The 21,699-nt window shown below is 37.1% G+C and overlaps 1 protein-coding gene across 9 annotated transcripts in view; it reads left to right on the top strand.

The window, feature by feature from the left end:
* Pnt (ETS transcription factor pointed) overlaps positions 1-21,699 on the top strand; it is a 115,982-nt gene that overhangs the window by 59,184 nt on the left and 35,099 nt on the right. For 5 of the 9 annotated variants that reach the window (XM_083079601.1, XM_083079599.1, XM_083079602.1 and 2 more), the window contains one exon: positions 19,516-19,632. In XM_083079601.1, coding sequence (XP_082935727.1) covers positions 19,516-19,632 — 117 coding nt within the window. The other 4 variants (XM_083079605.1, XM_083079603.1, XM_083079608.1 and 1 more) reach the window with 4 other exon arrangements.

The raw sequence follows: 21,699 nt of genomic DNA, 5'->3' as shown, positions 1-21,699 counted from the left end.
CGGCGTCCAACCGCGGGTCCGGCTTCTGCTCTCTCTATCGCTATCCGCTATTCGCGTTCCTTTTGTCTTCCTGCATCCTCTCCTCCTCCTCCTCCTCCTCTTCCTCTCGGAGCCTCCGTCTTGCGTCTTTTTTCCCTTCTCGTCCTGTTGCTCGCTCTTCTCTCCTCCTCCCCCTTCTTTCTTTGATCACCGTAGGTGTTGCCAGACAACAACCTGTACACCGGGGCCAGGCCAACTTCCTTCCTGCGGTCATCCTTTTCCGTTCATCCCTCCTCTCTCTTTCTCTCGGGTTAAGTCGCCCCCTTCGGCGCGAAAGCCTCCCTTTCGCCCCTCGCTCTCTTTATCCTCTCCCGTTATCTATCTCTCGTCGCTTCTGCCCCTTTTCTTCTTTTCCCTCGACACCCAGCGGCTCCTCACGGCCTGTCCGTCACTCCTTCCTCTACAATGGTGCATTGTTATTATTTCCACGGCTATATCGTTCCAATCCCATTCTGTAGCATCTCCGATGATGCAACGCGCTTTATCAATTTCCGCGACGCTAATCGACGATAATGAAATTCTCCACTTCCGTGATTTCTTGCCATCTGACCGTGACGTCACTCGACATTCGTCGAACTTGTGAATGAAGATCGATAACGCGAATCGCGCGCAATCATTAATTATTCCATCAGTCGTGGCCAACTAGTGCGCATCATCCAAAACTGATTGATTAAACTTCAATACGTTTTATGTTAATTGATCATCATAATTGTATCAATTGTAATTGAAAGAAATTTTGAATTATCGGAAAGCCAATCGCGCTTCTTCTAGATGATACAATAATGCGTGACGTCACCGATAAAAAAATTCCGATAATATGTCAAGAATTCTTTCTTTTAAAATTTGCGAAAAATGTGGAAAATATTCAATAGAGCGCCAGAATAATTTAATTCATTCTTTGTCATTTTATTAACATTAATAATTAAAAAATGCAGCCTCCTGTATCTTTCTTGAGAATCACGTAATCGTATAATCTTCAAGATTTGTGTCGCAACAGCTCGTTCGAAATTAAGTAACCTATCGTTTAGCGTTTGTTGAAGTCAATCTATATCCGATAAGATAAACATCTGTTATCTAGATAAACCCAGAAGCTTATTCTAAAGTACCACATCCTGTCAAAGAGAGTCGGTCGATTCGTTCGATTCCCAGTTTAATTTATCGAAATAAATGCGGCGTAACCGGTTGCGAGAGGGAGAAGGAGGATGAATAGGGGTTTCCGGATATCGGGTTCGTACAGTTATACACATGTACACACCTATGTAAAGAAACAGCGAGAAAATATAGCTCGCGGAATCGCGGCTACTCCGAGAAAGAGAGAGAGACAGAGAGACCCTCTCCCTCTTCAAAGTGAGGAGCAAACGTATCCTCGCGTTGCGTTTGACGGTACCCTGGCTTATGAATGAGTCCCCCGGACTTACCGGAAGTCGCGGAGGAAATTTTTAGCTTCGCGCCCTCGCGAGCAACGAGTTTTTCATCAATCACTCGCACGACATCCTCGGCCGACGAGACACCGTGCGAAAGTTGCTGGAGCCTAGGTGTTTGTGCGTTAGACAACTACGTGTAATTACGTCACGTTGCTTGGTTTTTTTTATTTTTCTTTTTTTTTCCATCGTCGAAGAGGAGGCTGTAAAGTGCGTGCGCGACGCATCTACCGTTTCCGCTCTACGCTTCCGCTAAAAACCTTAATCGTCGTCGCGACTTGTTTATGCATTAGCGCCATTAAAGCACGCTCGTTATCGCGAAAACAAAGGGAGATCGAAGGGTTTACGTTTATTTGCTTTCGATGCTATAATTGAATGAATCATCCTCGCGGAAGATCTGTCTGCGAACCCTACAAGCATTTATGCAAATATATAAATCCCAATGTATCGTTATATTAACGCGACATCCATTAGCGTTAATGCGACACTATGTAAAGAATTTTATTCGGTTAAAATATTAAATAATATTTTAATAAAATGATATTTTACTGAGGCATTTATTCTATCAAAATATTAAATAATATTTTAATATTATTTAAAATATTAAATAATATTTAAATAACATTTAATAATATTTTAATAAAATGGTATTTTATTAAGGTGTCTAATAATACTTAATAAAATACACATGCAATATTTTAATAAAATACATTAATGAGACTGAAATGGAATCTTTTTATTACATGTATATTTATATAAAAGGAAAACACATATAAATGTAACATAAATTTATTTTATTTATTTATTTGAAATCAAATTCCGTTCAAAACACGAATTATTTTATCATGTGGCATAGAAACCTCGATTTGCTATAACATAAATATTGCCGCGATGAGATGAATTAATTCATGCTCACGACACACATGCCAAGTTAAAATTAAATAACTGTAGCTAAATAATTACATGTAATCTACATGATTATAGTTTAAAATAAATAGTTGCGCGCAAAACGAGCATTATTGACGATTTTATTATTTTTTTATCGTGGAAATCCCCCACAGGACTCGAGGAAAATTTCACCTTCTCAAATCCCTCACCTAAAGCGAGATTGATCAAATGTTATATAAATGTTATATCGCACGCCCTTCGCGCTGGCGCGAAGGTCACCGTTCGCCCTATTAATCGACCGTGGTCGAAAGAAGGTCACGCGAGGAACTGCAGTCATTCTCGGAAAATGCCGACTCGTTTCTCCATCTAGCGTGACGTCAACGTCCCGACGACGACGACGACGGCGGCGTCGAACGAGCGGAAAAAGAGATCCGATCCAAACGCGACGCTCGACGTGGTGAAGAAGAAGGAGGAGGAGGAGGTGGGAGTCTCTCTCTCTCTCGAGACGAGCTCTCTCGAGGTGAGCTACCAGTTAAAGCGTGCGGCTCGGGCATGAATGAACGAACCGGCAAAACCGAATGAAGGAAGGAACGGACCTGCGCGCCCCCGTGTATCAGCCAACTCTCGGTATTTACTCGCGTGCGCGCGTCGTAGACGAGGGACGTGTGTGTACGTACGTGTGCGTCGTCATCGCCAATACACTCGCGCGGCTCGGGCTGCGCGCGCGCGCGATTGGCGGCGAGGGACGTGGGAGGGGCGGGGGAAGAGTGACAGCGCGCGCGCGGTTGGCGGCGAGGGACGTGGGAGGGGCGGGGGGGAGGGTGACAGCGCGCGCGGTGTGCGCCGACGCCAGTGTTAGTCCGCCGCGTGACGGGAGAGCATTCATTCATAAAACTCGGCGAGAAGGTCTGCGTCGCGGTCGGTGGTGGGGGGTCAAGTGCTTCTCCATCTCTCTCTCTCCTTCTCCTTCTTTCTCTTTCAGTTCCGTCGTCCATCTCGCGCTCATTCTCGCTGTCCTCGTGCTCGCTCGCGCGTACATTGAGCTCTCTCTCTCTCTCTCTCTCTCTCTCTCTCTCTCTCTCTCTCTCTCTCTCTTCCCCCTCTCTCTCTGGCTATCTTTGTCGCTCCGTTAATTTCACCTGGGTATCTCTCTCCCCCGGATAATCCACGCCGATGGTCGCGCGTTACGTGTGTTCCTCGGCGAATCTTATCGCTTTTTATCTCGTCGAGAGGCAATTCGGTCGGGTCGTATTTTCGGATGCCACATTCCTATTCGCGTCGCTCCAACATGCCTTCTTTTCTCCGCCCTCCTGCTCCTCTGTCCTTCTCTCTCTTTTCCCTTCTCGGTTTCATTCAGCTGAAAATATCGCCCGCTCTTTTACGCGTCTCTTCTCTCTCGCTAGTCTGTATCTATTAAGAACGTCCGCGTCTCTTTTCGCATAATTTGATCTCCCATCCTTCCTCTCGCCCACTTCTCTCTCTCTCTATCTTTTTCAGTCTCCAAGTCGCTGTACACGGCACGCTTCTCCTATAATAAACCGGTGTCTCCTTCCTCCTCTAATACTTGCAAGCCTGCCTATCATGCAATCTAGCCATCCGTGACACCGAGTCACGACTCGAGGAACCAATAGTCTCTCTCCCTCTCTTGGATAGCGTGCGAGGGAATCTTCTTTCACGCTTTACTCATCAGCTCTGTGCTTCTTTTATGGTTCCTCACGAAATTCGCGTATTTTGGACTTGGTGCGCGAGAAGTCTCGCTAGAATCGATCCCCCTACCCCCCTCCTCGCGCTCCACCTCCTCCTCCTCCGCGACGAGTCTTCCTCTACTTTCCTCCCGTGCACCTTTGCTCTCTTCTTCTTCTTCTCCCGAGCTCCTGCCCTCGTCCCTCCATCTCTTTATCCCTCTCTCTCTCTCTCTCTTTCACAGCACGTACGCACTTACCTGCACGACGGTGGCGCTTCGGCTTAACGAACTCCGGTGGCGCCCAAGGAAAGATCGTCTCGTGGTCGGGGATCTCTGCCTCGATCCCGACACACCGTCCCGAGTGCGAGGAGCGTGCGCGCGCTCTCTCTCTCTCCTCTCGCCTCCCACGTATGCGTGTGTGTGGTTGCGTCGTGTGCCCGTCAAGTGCGCGGAATCATATATTTTCGGATACTCTGCTTCGCGCCCTCCTCCGATTCGGCCTCTCTTCCCCTCCGCTCCCTCCATCGCCCTCCCTCGGGGCGCGCTTCCTCGAGCAGCGGGCGGTTGCGCAAGCAGGTATTCGGAAATAACCCGTGTGGGTCGCAGTTATGAATTGATAGCAAACACATGGTGGACACAAACGCCGCGTGTTCCGCCCGTTCAGTCGGTAGTGCGTCTCTCGCCGAGGGATCTCGGGTCCCCCGTCGTTGACAACCCGTCATTGGCGACCTGGTGCGCGACCCTCGAACGTTCGCGTAAACAGTAGGACCTGGTGAACCTCCGATGGCACGGGACGATCGTCCTCGTCGCTTCGTTTACCCAAAGTGTATTTACTGGTGATTCATCCTGATGACAGTGACCAGCCTGTCGACTTGTCGACGGGGATCTACCCGCATCATGGGATAAAGGGAGCTTAGGTGCTTTTCATTTGGGCCGAAAGTTGGATCCATGATAAACCTGAAGATCTGCCACGAATCGACATGTGATTATCAATCGTGCGAGTTTGGTTCCGCGGCAACGAACCCCAAACATCTTTAGCGTCTTCGCTCATCTTCGATTTGGATGCTGCGGATTCGTGTCCTGAGAGAGAGAGAGCAAGGAACGAGGGGACAGACCCCTTAGTTAGGGCGAGACCAGAGGAACCAGACGAATGACAGTGACAATCCTGGACCACGTACATGTGCAGTGATTATCCAAGATCGGCACTCATGTACGTTGATTACGGCGGCGACACTTATGCCGGAATGGGAATCAAGGCTATGAAGTCCTTTGGCAGGCCCAGAGGTAGGAATCCCAAGGACGCGGCTGAAGCTGTATCGTTATTTGCACTTGGTCTCGTAGCGAGGCGCAATGAGGCATAGAGCATTTGACGTAATCATTTTATAAGGGTTAGAGCTCTCTGATATTTATTACGCGGTCGTAAAAAATTCCACCGTAAAATGTATCACGCGATCCCCTCCAAGTCATCACATGTAATACTTAGCTCCTTTCTTTTAAATATTTATATGTTGCGGCTACGAGATTAACATGACGTGATTTGTATGGGAACAGTTATGACGCAGATGTGGAAACGACAATGATTGACGATAAATAACGCATCGCGTCAGTCGAAACGAATTGAAAATCACAATATTTAGTGTGTAATCCAAGAATTTATTATCGACATATCAGTTTGAAGTTATCCACTTGTTTTACTCAAGTAACATTATGCACGCACAACTATCTGTATTTAAACAAGAGGAGAGATAAAATATATTACAAGTATGTATAAAAGATTATTATTTCTAAAGAACAGCGTAAAAATTTAATTTATAAAAATGATATAAAATCTGAAAAGTGTGAAATTTTTGGTAAAAATGTATTCATGTTTGTGTGAAATATTTATAGAAACACTGAGAAGCTTACAAATGTTAATTATTCATTTTTAATTAATCTTTTATTTATGGATTACTATTTAGCATCAAGGCTGGCAAAATTCCTTACATTATTTGAATACAATCCATGCAAATGGATTTTATCCAAATAATGTGAAATTAAAATAGTAATTGATGAGTAAAAGATTAATAAAGACAGTGAAAAAAATTGGTATTTTCAGAAAAGAACCGGCAAAAACTGGACTTTTTATTAAAAATGTTAAAATAGATAGAAAATTTTGTTATCAGTTGAAAAAATATTTTCTGATTTAATTTATCTCTAAAATAAAAAATTCGTGACAAAATAATCCACATAACAAATAAATTAATTTTTTTGTTAGAAGATGTTGAAAGATAGGAGCGTGAACCAGAGCTATTTAAAAGATTTTTAATTCTGCCATTATTACATTTTTCTTATTAAACTAAAAGTTAATATAAAGTTTAGTAACATTTATATTTCCAAAGTTTTTGTTTCAAAAATTTCACACATTTTGAATTAAAAAAGAATTTTATTATTAGATTGATTTATTTTTTTTAAATTATAGTAATTAGTATAATTTATTAATTAATGCAAAAATATTTTAATTTATATAATTTTATTCTTAAGAAAATTATATAAATTAAGATATTTTAGTGTTATTTATTTTTATAGTTTTTATTAGTTTATTGGATAAAGAAACAACAAAATGAAAATTTAGCATGATTTTTTCCTTTCATTGGATTTTTCTGACTTGATTATAATCTATTAATCAAATCCCAACAATTTAAATATTTTCTAAACACACGAGAATCTGCAATATATCCGTAAAAAATAGTAGAAAAATGTAGGATACGTTTCACGACGCTCGTATTGAGATCATAATTAGGGGATAATAAATGCGGTCCATGCGCGCGCGCGTGTCTCGCTTCCGGAGATGAAAACCAACCCTGACTTTGACATTGGAGACACCGTAATCGTGCCAACATGATTAACGCACGAACGTGACTTTGTTTCCGACAGATTGTAACAGATGTCATCGACGTCGCTCACGCGCGAGCTTAATCCACGTCCCGAGTATATACCGCTCGTATGCACTTCCTGCAGTCGCAGGAACTCGCTATTACAGGCCGACCATCTCCGATGTAATCATAACCGACACAAACACCTGGGGATCAGGTCGAAAAACTCGATTAAATAACCTAAGTTGCAATATTTTAAATTAATTTAACTCGTTAACATTGATCGTATCGTCCTCATTTAACGCGATATTTAGATATTTAATTTATCGTCTGTGCAGAAATCTTTTTATTTAAAAAATTAAAAATAAAATTAAAAATTAAATTAAAAAATAATAAATTATATAAAATCAATGTTATTGGTGTAAATGTCGGAAAATTCTACTCGTGGCGAGGTTCATCTACGAGTACGCGATCGTGCAGTTCCCTTCCATGTGCGATCCTTAAGTAGGGGATCTGTCGAGCGAGTAGCTGCTGCTATTCGACGATACTTCCTGGCAACCGGTTTCGAGGCGACTGCTTGATCCGTTTTCTTCGTTGCAGATATCGCAAGTAGAGCTCTTACTATTCAGAGTATTTCTGGTATTCGCGGATTGGATTAATATTGACGATGCACTTGCGACCGCGAATACCCCGCGACGTTGGAAAACGCGCGATTCGATCAAGTTTACCAGGAAGATGTACTACGCGGTTGCAATATATACAAGAGGGGATTAAACCGCGTTTATATATATCGCAAAAAACGATATCGCGCTCTTTTTATTCGACGGAGGCCAACGACTTTGCGAGAGCAAGATAGTCGGGTCATCCAAAGCGAATCGGATTTTTGTCTCTTTCTGTGACTTATGTAATTTTCGAGTCGCAAGAGATAAAAAACTGAAACGTTTAAAGTTCAAGTTGAATTTGATATGTTAATATTTCTCTCATTAATCATATACATTGCGTCCTTTCACTTCCATTCGTTAGGTCGATATGTCTCGATTCCAAGTGTTTTCTTCCAATCGACTTGATATTTTGTTTGCGTGTAAAAATTCGAGAATATATTTACTTGTCAAATTAAATAGAATTCATAATCGATTCATTTTCCACAAAATTACGCATTGATTTTTATTTCCCGATCCATGAACACTTCAAGTATTTAATTATCAGTAGAATCGATACAGAAAATTATTTCCCTGCTCCAGAAACGGTAATATCCACGGTAATATTTTATTCGCCACGATTTGAACGAAAGTCGTTTCTATAACGTTTAAATTTAACGATGGAAGGAAGCTCGTCCGTTAAAGATCTTTAAAAGATATTCCGAGAGCACTCAACTATTGCCATCAAGTCAAATACGCTTCAATTTCGAGAAACTTTGAGGGAGAACTTTGGCAAGCTTCTCGTCACAAAGTGCCAGATTTGTTCACTTGAAGATTCACATTTGGAAATCCTAAGATAAGATATTTTTTTCCAAGAAAATCACAAATTTTAAATGTTTCATATTTTGATAATAAAAAAAAAATAAGTAGATATATATAAAATATGGATCTAAAATCGAGAAGGATAATCGGGTCAATTAATTAACATTTTAATCCGCTATTTACTTGAGAAAGATATTTAAAAAAATATATCTTAAAAGATATTTTAAGAAAATTTTAAAAAATTGTCTGAAATATGGTGCTTATTTTTTATATATATTATACAAAATTTTTTATTATTTTTTATATACAATTTATTATTATTTATTATACAATTTATTTTATATAATTGCAAGATTTTTTAAATATTATATAAAAATAAGGAGAAAAATTGCGGATATCTTTACTGATAATGTAATAATTTTAATAATTTAATACCGCAAAATTTAAGAGCAAGAGGACGCTAACGTCGCGTTAAATGAGATCGCTAATAATCGCGCGAAATGAGAAAGCAAGAGACACTTTGATGGCGTGTCGCGGAATAATGGCGGCGCAGCGTAGTATTTTAATAATTCATTTCGTGGAAGAGTAGCAGGAGATTACACGAACGCCATAGGCGGTGATTCCAACTTTCATTGTCAGTGCAATGACATAAGCATTGCATCGCATTGTGCGCCGTCACTGCTTTCGACCGACATTAGAAAACAAGTCGCTTGACTTGCTCGATATTACGTCGATATTATATTTTCATGTGTGTCAATGGAAAAGTCGGAAAAAAATTATTTGGCAGTTGAATGCCTCTCGTTAAAAAATCAGAAAAATTGTTTCGAGAGCGCTTCTTAAAAGACAGGTTGTTTACTCTCTGGAAAAATATAGAAAACTTGGAATTTTCACAGATTTCTTTTGGAAAAATTAGGAAATTCCAATTGAAATTTAATTAGAATTCAGGAAATTTTTAAAAAAATTCTCTCTAATAATTTTACTCTTATAAGTATTGTAAACAGCAAGCAAATTATTTAAAATGTATTATAAACATTTATTTTTGTCCATATATTTAATGTCTTGATAAAATATTACTAAAAAAATTAAAAAGAAATTATTTTGCAAAAATTCTTATTTTATAAAAGTTATTCATTTTTTGTTTAATGTACAAATCTAACATTTTGAAACTTGAGAGGCTTTGTATTTTTTCTATAAATAAAAAACATTAGAAAACGCACGCAATAAAAAATTACTTTATTAAAATTGTATAAAAAAAAATCTTCAAAATATTCTCTTTATTCTGGAATTTTGAATAAAAATACCTGGAAGATGAGAGAATTTTTTTACGAGATTCAAATAGAATCCTGAAAGATCAATGAAATTATTCGTACCTTTAATTCTTTGCTTAAAAAATCACACACACAAATACACACTTATTGTTCAGATTTTTTAATGTTCGCTTTGAATAGGGAGCAATCGTACGAGCATCGTACGACATTTAATCACGTTCTTCCTGTATATTCCGAGAGAGCACGCGGATAATAATCCGACTAATTTATTTCTTTTCATTGATTCTGTACTCGTTGAAATTATGTAATCGCGATTAATGAAAATGGCATCTCGAAACGCGTTCACGTCGCATGTCGAGCTAAAAATGCGAAACCGTAAAGCGAGATATTACATCCCAACGCCCTTCTATTAATATCCGCACGTATTTCAAAGCCAGTCAATCATATCCGAACTGATTACCTCGAGCAATTTCGTATCGATCGCGATTGTTGTCGGCGCTATTCGTGGCGTTTTCAATTTTGCGGACGATTCGCATTAGAATTGCTCTCGTCGTAAGATGGAGGAGACTGGGTCACGTAAATCGTCCGATTGTTTATCGATATAAAGTCAGAGTTGCTCGATATAAATGTAAAGGAAACTGTCTTATTTTGATATAAAAAATAAAAATAAATATATACGTTTTTGTTTGATATTTTGAGGGTACAAAAAGAATTTTTTACAATTTTTGCCATTTAAATATATATTTGTCCAACATTTTTCATCCCACAAAACATTTCTTATAAAAAAATTAACAATTAATTTTGTCGATTTTAAATTAAAATAAAAAATTGGGTTAAAGTAATTATTAAAAATTATGATAAAATTTTGTTATTTAATAATTTATCAAATTTTTCACCACAACTGCAGAGAATAATATTTTCAGATATAATATTAATGGAGTATTTTTTTTTAAATATACCCGGAATATTTAAAAAAAAATTTTTTGCGACACAAATTTCTGGCGAGTGCATTTGTCCATCATTGACGCGGTTCTGACCCGATTATAGCTATATATACACATCAAAAAGTCTCGCATCTGGCAAAGATGTGCCGCGGACAACTGCAGAACTTTATCCCGGTTTCGGTTTCAAGATGACGACTGTTTAGCTCCCTTAGACATTCATAAAATCCGATATACAAGCAAAGTGGCGCACTTTCTCTCGCTTTAAACAACCAGGTAGTCGAGATTGAAGAAAAATGTCATTTGTCCCGATATTGAGATTCGATTTAATGAATTTTTACGAGATTAAGTGGCTGTCATTTTCTCTCTCTTTCTCTTTTCGAAGCCGGAAATGATAGCAATCTAGATTGTTTGCCGCAAACAACTGGATTCTAATTTTTTTTAAACGCAAACAGACCAGACCGCTATAAACAGCGCACACATACGCGCGTCTACATCTGAGATGGAATGTGAATACAACAAATTCAGGCCAGCTCGAGCGACTTGCGCACAATATTGGTTTTACGTTGCTCTTATATTAGTTTCCCAACGCGCTTTATGTCGGTTTTATATTGATTTCACGGCGCAATTGATTTTATATTGGTTTTGTACGACTTTCACACATAATCGGAATCGCGTACTCGGGTAGTCATTACACCGGCCATGTCGATCACGTCTTTGACGTGACGATGCGTGGACGAATAACAACAGCTGGAATCAAGAGCGGGGCGAGTGCGGTTTTTCCAGAGAAAAAAAAGGTCCCACACGGGAGAAAAAAAAATAGAAGCTAGCGGATAAACTGATTCACCGAAGCCGGACATTATCTGATAGCGGAGAGCAGCTGATGAACCGCGGCGCGATAATTGGCCCACGATTCTGATGTGCGCGAGCTATTAAGTTTTTGTAATCTTCCTGTGTGCATCCTCGTGCGTGTATGTATGTGTTAACCGATCTGTCACCAGCGTCCCAGGAAGTCAGCAAGGCATGTCACTATCGCGGACTATTATCTACTACGGACTACGTATCCTATCTCGGCAAAACACACGCGGGCTCCGTGATAATCAGAGTCCAACAATGGTGCTACTGCTCATAAAAAGAGACAGAAAGTGAGAGAGAGAGAGAAAGAGGGGACCAGAAATCTCTCAAATAACACGAGAGTCTCACAGACAATCCTTGACATATGAAAAATTAGCCTGTCTCTCAGAGGTCGTTAACGATGTACTTTGAACGCGTCATTTATATCTTTCGATGCTCGTGTTTGTTTCCCCAGTAGAGATGTAAAAAATCTTTTTTTTTTTTTTCTAGTAGAAAACTAGCTTTGAAAGAAAATGTTTTTTATTCCACTGAAAAAATTTGACATTTTTTAACAAAAATCTTTCATTATTTTTTTTAAATATAATCTTATTCATCTTCATATTTTTTATTAATGTAATAAAAAAGACTCGAGCTTTTATATTTCTATCCTTTGTCGAAAGTTATTTTAATGGAGTAATGATACTTTTGCGGTAAATTACGATTAAATATACGACATAATTTTTAGTTAGGTGCGTAAAAAAATTTTTATTATTCATCTAATCATTTTAATCGCAAAGTTCATTAAATTATTTGTTAAATTTTTAATTCATTAAATTAATTCATAAAATTATTTTTTGAAAAGAATAAATTATAGAAATATAAGAGCTTTAGTTTTTTTATTATATTAATATAATATGAAAATATATATCTTCAAAAATTACAAATTTTTTTTTGTATTTATAATAAAAATTATTCATCCATTTTGTAGAGAATTTATCTAATTAAAAATAATAATTAGAATTTATCTAATTAAAAATAATATTTCTAGAGAATTTATCTAATTAAAAATAATAATTACACAACTACATAGCTAATTAGAATCCGACATTTAAAATAATAGTTTAAATCTATTTATTAGATTAGTTTGAATTTTTAAAAAATCAAAAATGATGAAAAATCAATTTGCAATAATCAAAATGTAAATTTGTTAAATATCTGAAGAAAAGAACAAAAATACATTTTTTTCTATTTATTTTTCTTAATTTCTAGTCTTTGTTTCGTCGCTTATCTTCAGCAATTTTAATTATTCCAACTTGAAGAATTCCTGCAGAACATTATTATATATCATAAATAATAGCAAATTTTTATGCAATCAAGTTTCAGAAGACAGTTACCAAATTTCTCGAACAATTTCAAAGCAACGAGATAAAAAAACCTCACGTTTTATTACTCGGAGCTTGGGTGCGGTGGAAACGTAAATTTCTGAATAAACGGTATACGTGTTCCTCGCGAACATGAGTCGCGTTAAATCATTTCCACTTGGCGAGAGAAACGACGAAGAGCGACGCGTAGTTGAATTAATTGGCGCGGACAACGATGGCAAATTGCTCGGAGATTACTTATGGCTAATTATGGAATGTGCTCCTGTTATCTCGGCGAAACATACGCGGTTTCGCGATAATCGTCGGTTAACAATGACGTTACCGCTCGTTAACACATCGCGGTTATCAACCAAAGGACTCCTCCCTTCCTCCCCTGATCCTGGGTCCCCGATTTATCAGCGACCGAGCGTTTCGCGATTGCGATTTCCCCCGACGGGGGATTACCATCACGGTGAGCCCTACCACCGACTTCTCCTTGAATTTTTCAGTCCCAATGAGCTGATAATCTCTGGTTTGTCTCCCCCTTCCCTCGCCACCCCGCCCATGATAATTCGCGGTTACGATAACGCACCCTGAATCACGCGCTATCAAGCCGAGACACAAAGCATTCCGTTTTTCAGTGTGTTTTCCAACAATTACACTTTGTTAATAGCTCTCGCGTCGACGATAATCAAATTATGCTGATGAGAAGCGTTTTTGTCTCAAATTTTAGATTACGAGAATATATTGGGACCTTTGTTCTTGCTCAAAGTCAAGAATTAGGAATATTTATCACTTAAACACTTTCATTTGTTCGCAATGAAAATTAAATTTCCTTGGAATTATTAATTTTTTTAATTTTCCATCGAACGGACTTGCTACTGAGACTTGTTCTTGCTGTAAAAATGTCTCGCTATTGCTAGATATTTCCTCTTGTCTCACGGAGAAGCGAAATAATGTAATTGGGCACCACAAATGCACCAAATAACACGCCTGTCCGATTCGCTCGCGTCATGTTTGTACGCTTTAAGGAGGACACGGAGAGTTCTCTTACTTTCTTGAGGGCTTCTCATATACGAGATGAATGGCCTTATAGCCTAGTCGCGTCGATACGATGCGATGGACGAAGCCAAACGAGAGAGCCACCGACCGGAGCAACAGGTGTATGCGACATAAAGGCGGGCCGGTGGCACTCTAGTACACGTTCTTGTACTCGTATACGGATGCATAATTCCATTTTGCACGGTGCACTGCGGAAAAAATGTATTTTTTGTATCTTGATTTTTATTATAATTTTATTTTATTTTATTTTTATTATTATTTTTATTATTATTTTATTTAATTTTTATTATTATATTATTTATTTAATTTAATTATTTATTTAATTTTTATTATTATTTTATTTAATTTTATTTTGACTTCTCTATTAATTCCAAGCGATACCAGTAAAAGAAAATTCTCATCAAAAATTTGGAAAACCATCTCGACAATAAAAATTCAATTCAATATTTTATTCTCTATAATTTGACAATTCGACCTTCCATATTTTAAAAAACAATAAGAGAGAATATATGTGTGTATTTTTTTTAAATGATTTTTTTACTGATAGAAACAATTAAGCGAACGTTGAACGCTCTGTTGCTCAAGAAATGATGTAACTCTAATTGATATGATGAATGAGTTTGATAATTTTTACTGACAATTTCAATATTAATAGATTGTTTGCATCTCGATGAATTTTTGTGATCTCTGCAATCGATATTTTATCGAAAATTGGATTTAAAAAGTTCCATCTTAATTATTCCATCTTATATAAAAGTTCTATCTAGCTTTTTACATCCTGCTTCTGTTATCCTTGCGATATTGTTTCTCGAACAATGAATATATATGTATATATTATTGTGTTATAATTTTTGATAGCGCGAAAAAAAATAATAATACGACGAAGACGAATTTGGAGGCGCGTTCCTCTCGTGCACAGTTTGCTCAGAACAGCTGCCGCAGTTGTTTGGCTGCCGAGCATTCTCGAGGAAAGAGGGATAAGCCAAAAGACGTTGGTAGCACGTGCCGATTATGCTCGTGAAGGTTACACACTCACCCTGGCGTATTCCAGATGGAGGAGAAAAAAAAATCTCCTTATAAACAACTGCGGGGAACTCGGTCTCTCGTAGCTCGTTCATTCGTCTCGATTATGCTTCCTCAAGAACCGTCGACGTCATGTGATTATTATTATTTTAAATCAATTATTGAATATTTTTTACCATTCTTCGTATTTCGATGTAAAATAGTTTAATTAATTTAGTTTAATTAAAATTAATTTAAGTTGTTATTGTACACTTTTTTTTTAGAACACATGTTGTGTTTCTTGTTGTAAATAAGTGGTCCGTTATTACAAATTTAAATACAATGAAAAATACTCGTAATGCTCGCTTAATGATCTTACTGATAAGAAAGAATGATTAATGAGAGGAATAATTAAAAGAAACCAGCGAAAAGATTTAAAGGATAAGAAAGATCTACTGCTAATAAAATAATAAAATAAAAGAATATCATGATTACGCGGAATACCAAATATTCCGAGCAGTTATTAAATTTCGCAAGTAGAAAAGTTAGTAGCAAAACAGAAAAAAATTAGCTACATATATTTTTCATATACGATAAATTTTGCAGAATTTAATATATTTATATGAATCATTATATTCTTATTAATGACTTTAGATTGATGATTTCTTGATTTAAATTTAAAATAAAAATTTTAATTTAAAATTAAAATTAAAATATAAATTTAAAATTAAATTAAAAGATTGAAATTTACATTATTATATTGTTATTAAATTAATTATTATACAATTTTGATCACTTTCGTAAAATTTACGAGATAAATTGCGAAGATACTTAAAAAAATTAATTTCAAAATTATGAATTCGACTGAAAGATACTTACTTTCTAACATTGTATTTCGATACGGATTCTTTTTTCTTCTACGAGCCATAGAGGATTTTAATCGTGCTTAATTATTCTCGACTTTAAATGCGTAGTCCAAGTCCCCCGACTAAGATTATCGGATAAAGAAAATATTTTTTCACCGGCCGACATTAATTGATCGGAAAGTATATACCTGGTTATCGCGCCGATCGCTCGCAAATAACGCGAGCTATGCAAATTTATGTTGAACGTGTCAGGTCAAATGCCATCTGGGTCGAGGGCCTCGGGTGTTTTGAATTTCCATTCGATTAAGTAACGATCGCGCTCCATCTAGTCTTCGATCGATTCGATCGGTTAGTCGAGTGCGTTCGTTTTGTAGAAAAAAAAAGAAAAAGAGAAAAAAAAGGAAAACTCGTTAATCCGCGATGCAACACCTGCCAGCGGAGGTATCTCGAGGCAATATCTCGATCTCCCCGTTATATTCAGGGTACCAATGATACATTACGGATACGAGCGAGTTCTGATTTATAACGCGGTATAAACCAAATCAAGCTCGTTACACAGATTGTACCTCGGCGATGATAGACGATATCTAGAGATTCGATGAGCGTATTTAGGTTTCAAGTTCACTTCTTTGTATCGCGTATACCAATAATTATATCAACTAGATTATCTAGTTGATATAGTTATTGGTATACGCGATCTTTCGTTATCTTTCCTTTAAGTTGCAGTAATATTGAACTTTCTAATCAATAAAATTCCCAGGAATGCATCATATCTTTCTCGTTATTTTTTACATTTATCTTAATATTTTCTTAAATCATTTTATTGCTCCCGTTATCAAGAACAACAGGGAAAGTGAACGAAATATTGTTTCGTCCCGAGGTTTTATTAGCATGAACTATAACACACATATATGTCAACTCAATAATTTAAAAAATTTTTTAATTAGATTTATAAACAATATATTTTTTATTTCAACAATTAAAATTATGTTTAATATTGTATTATATTAATCTACAAGCATTCGTATCTCCCAAAAAACTTGATAACATTTTATTTGAATTATAATATATTACATTTTTAAATAAAAATATATTTTAAATAAATTACATTTTTAAATAAAAATATATTTTAAATAAATTACATTTTTAAATAAAAATATATTTTAAATAAATTACATTTTTAAATAAAGATATATTTTAAATAAATTATATTCTTAAATAAAGATATATTTTAAATAAATTATATTCTTAAATAAAAATATATTTTGAATAAATTATATTTTTAAATAAATTATAAAATTTATTAAATGAGATTATTTAATGAGAGACTAAAATACGTATAAAATTTCTTATTGCAAACTATAAAATTCATTCGATTAAAAGAATAAAATTTGCGCTTCTTTTCCAGTGGAACGATCGAGGAAATCTTTTTCGTCGACGATATAGATCGGACTGAAACGGAAAAATCCCGCGTGCGATGCGATCGTAACGAGTCACGAGGTCGATTATACGTGGCGTCCGCACGAGCGCGTAAGAACCACCGCAGACGTCGTTCCTGCGAAACTCTCTGCTCGTCCCTTTGAAATTCCAGTCGCGTAGCGCGTTGGCACGTGAATTTTCAATAGATGGTCTCGTCGCGACGACAAAGCGGGGTCGCTTATCTTTGGGCTGGCGATAGCTGCGATGTTAAAAAAAAAAGAATATATTTTTTTCCGTATAAATTTGACGAACAGAGTGTCTCTCCTAAAATGGAGCGAGTCTCGAATAAATTATAAATTATAATCAGAAGGCAACGAGAGGAATTTTTCTCTCGGAATTTTTATACATGAAGGCCGTAATCTTATCAGGATGTGATACTTTATCGATTTTTTTTTTCATTTTTATCACATTCCAGGATAATATAAAATACAGAGAAAATTTCTCGTTGCTTTCCAAACAATTTTCACGTGGCTATGAAATTTACCCAAAGCTTATTCCTTATTTTATTACAAAATTTTTCGAAGAAATGCAAGCTATCTAACTTCCTCACTCTAGAAAATTGGATGAAACGTCCCCGCAAAATTGACAACTCTTGCAAAATGAGCGAGATAGCGAGATCGCAGCGGGAGTAAAATAGCGTCTCTTGCGGCGCAAACACCATAGAACAAGCCAAGCGACGACGACGATGCACCTGCTCGCTCTCTGGCCGGCAGTTGCACCCCTCTTTATGACGATGCTATCTAAGATAGGCTGCGCGCGCCCCTCAGTCGCTTCGCCTTCGCTCGCTTCGCTTTGCCGTTGCTTTGGTAGTCGCGCGCGACACACCTGACGCACGCACGTGCACACGTGCAACGCGTACACGCACCTCCCGCCTGTGAGAAGCAACATTAACCTGCCTTCTCACACACGGACAAGCTCGGCACCTCTCCTCTCTATCCCTCGCCCTCCCCTCGCTCCCCCATCCTCGCTATCTCTCGTTCCGCCGACCGAATCTGCCTGCGCGTTTTCCATTTTTCGACACCTCCGTTTGAAAAAATCGTCCCGAGAATGCCACTGGTGAATATCGATTCCCTGTCTGAATCATGACGTATGACTTGCTCGATTCTTTTTTGGCGGTGCCGAAAAATTCAATCATATTTTTGTATAAATGTGAAGTTTTATAGAATCATATGTTTTTCATGAAACGTTAAACTTGACCCAAAATGTTCACAAATTTTAATAATCGCGATGTGCAGATGGTTAATAGAGAGTTTTTGCTTGATTTAAAAAAAAAATTAATGAGGGATTAATTTTTTTTAATATTTATGCAGCACGAATCACCTTGACTTTGACATATGTTGTGGAGAGTTCTTGAATAAGATGCGTTTGAAATCATTATCTAATGTATTTAAAAAAGAACAAGCCAGAGATATGACAGATTAGCTTTGACATGTATTGTCAAGCTGGTGATTCGGAGTAATCTTAATCCTTAAGACTGTAAGTAATCTTAATCCTTAAGACTGTAATATCTTCAGATTTAATGTACTCAAGATAGAATAATCTTAAAACTTAACACTAAACTTGAGACTTAGCTATCGCTCGTCATTTATTAAACAATTAACGAGTAAAGTTGACGATGCAAACGAGTATTAAATGTAATAATTTGAACTTGACCGAACATGAATTCTACATTAGTTGCACATTTGCATATTATACAGTACATGAGTGGGAAGGGTTTTCGTCCTTCTCCTGGCACTTGCGCTCGGAAAAAATTCTACCTTAACCGAAACCTGATTTTAATTTTAAATAAGAAGTATGATTGTGGAAAAGTTTAGTTGGAATATTTTTAGAAAGTTGTAAGAGAGGAAAAAAATTCCAGCTACGCATTTATTTTGCGATAAATATAAACAATAATTTAAACATTTATAATTAACAATTTCACTCTTGCTTGTCAAAAATCATTTTTTCTAACGCGTTGAAAAGGTGAAGCGTGCTGATAAAAAATCTTTTCCCATGTCTTATTGTTTTTGTGTATGATACATGTATGCGAGAGAATAACATTCAAAGACTTTCTACATTTTAGTTTTAATTCCAGTTATATTTTCAACTTTTTTAAGACATCTGGGGAACTAAAAAAGAGCGCATATTATGTATTAATCAAGAATGGGACTTTTAAATATATATTTCATCACGAAGGTGATTATGGCGAGTTTTTAAAAGAATTATTTTAATTTATATTAATCAGTAAAAAAAATACATAACGCCTCGTGTGCCTTTTCGAGTTTCCGAATAAATCCGAGAGATATCAAGTAGAATCTGAGGATGTAATCCGCGTGATTAAAATGTATTTACGCTTTTTTTTGTTTTTTTGTTCTCCAGATATACCGGCGCAAGTGCCGCCGTTGACGCCTGGGACCAACAAGAAGATGATCGAGGCTCTAGACGCCGTCTTCGCGTCTTGGGAAAAGGAACGACTCCGCTTGAACATAAATAAAGGTCAGACACTTATTCTTGATTCATCTTTCCACCGTAAAATTACGTAACGTCACGTAACGCGTGCTTCCATTGAACGCATCGAAATAAATTGCATTCCTTTATCATAAAATTACGCGTGGAATCTTTAATTGGACTCTCGCCGAGCCAATCAAAAATCCACGTTCATCCTATTAAACTATCTTTTTTTTATAAATACATAAAATTCTCTAGATATTTATTCAAAATTTTTGCAAAATTGACTTTTGACGATTTTCGGAATTTATTTATTTTTCGCGCAAGTGTTGAAAAATCGCTGCGAGCGCAGAGAAGGGGAGAGAACCCACGCATACGTTCGTGCTTACGTGTGACGCGATGTGCGACGAGCCGGCCGGCGATGTGCAGGAATTGTGAATGTGATGTTGATGGTTCTGATGGGGAGCCGATGCCACACATCCGGTATGCGCATTCAGAGCCACGCGGGTGTGACGTTACTTCCGGTCTACATGCCCCGGGTTCGTACCCTCCAAGCCAGATCACCTACAGTCTGACCTCCGTGAACCTAACGAACAAACCTCCTCCTCCTCCTCCTCTCATCATTTCATTTCGAGCCCGACCTGAGATTGGCCTTTTTTTATATTCCTGCGATTTTATTTTCATTCGTTGAATTTTTATCCCAATTTTGGGAAACGTCAATCTGTATTATTTAAAAAATCTAGTCAATATTAATTTTTTAAATTATTTCAAAATCCATCTACATCCATTTATGATGATTTATTGTATAATAAATAATATTAAAAAATTAAATTCAAATTTAAATTCAAATTCAAATTTAAATTCAAATTCAAATGATACAAAATTTTTCTTCATTCATAATTAATGTAAAAACTGAAGACGTTAATTGGCTCCGCAAAAAGATTCGTATAGAAATTATTATAAAATTTCTTACGAACATTGAAGTCGGTTCGATGTGTATTGTTACGTCTCATCGAAGGGTGTACGTATGAGAGAATGTGTACGCTTACTATAAAAAAGACGCAGCGTGCATTCACAATTACGTTCCGGCGCAGTCATATCGCGGTTGCTATTATGACTTATTCAGAATCTATCTCTTTTGAATAATAAATACAAGCGTAAAGATCCTTCGACGCTTGGATAGGAAGATGATTCGCTTCTGCGAATCCTCGTGTGACTTTCGAAACACGGTGTTGTCTATTGTAACCTGGCGCCTGTTACAATAGAGGATATCTAAACTCACCGATCGCTATCTCGCGATCACGGCCGTAACTTTGGATTTCAAGGGATTTTAAGGTGGCACCTGCTCATTATCTCTGTTTGACGATCAATGATGACGGGCTTGATTACTTTTATCATTTAACACTCCTCAAACACCTTTGCTATTGTGGCCAACAGGTACCATTAGGCGCTTCTGACAGATGTCGAAATATGCAAATTATCTCACTTTGACAAAGTCTTATTCGGATGAACAAGGAAAGAGCAGGAGAATAAAGGGTAAAATTAATGTAATGAAGAGATAACGCGCCAAGAGCGATCTAGTAAAAGGAGCGGGTCCACTCGCATTTGTGTTCAAATGCGAGGCGAGAAAGAGAGTGTAAAGTCTGCTAACAACGCTGTCAAGAATAAAGTTGGGCAAATATCGGTACGATCATCAAACAGAGGCGGTCGCTTTGAGCGTGCCGTGCCGTTAGACACTCTCGCTGCCTCGATGCTCACCTTCCTCTCCTTTTTTTTCGTATTTATATCCTATCCTGAACGCGCGAAAGACGTCAATTTAGTTTGTACTTTATCGATTCTGCGAACAACGTCACTCATCGTGCCATTTATCGAATTTGCATTGTTCGTCGCATATTAAAAATCATTTAATATGCAGATATGGATATCAGAGAAGAACTATTGTTGAATTTATTACTGGCAGTTTGCATAGCTTGAATACTTGATTTTATTCTTGCTCGAAAGAAAATCTATTTTTTGATCAAAGCACAAGTTAATTCAACATTTCAAATACATGCAACATTGTTTTTATTATCAAGTGTCACTTCTCTAAATTCAAATTCAATTTTAATAAATGCT

This window comes from Camponotus vicinus, unplaced genomic scaffold, assembly GCF_025532165.1.
Source record: "Camponotus vicinus isolate PSW18456_S1 unplaced genomic scaffold, iyCamVici1.0 SCAF_10, whole genome shotgun sequence".
NCBI classification, from domain to species: domain Eukaryota; kingdom Metazoa; phylum Arthropoda; class Insecta; order Hymenoptera; family Formicidae; genus Camponotus; species Camponotus vicinus.
This window is presented reverse-complemented; position numbering and strand designations above follow the sequence as displayed.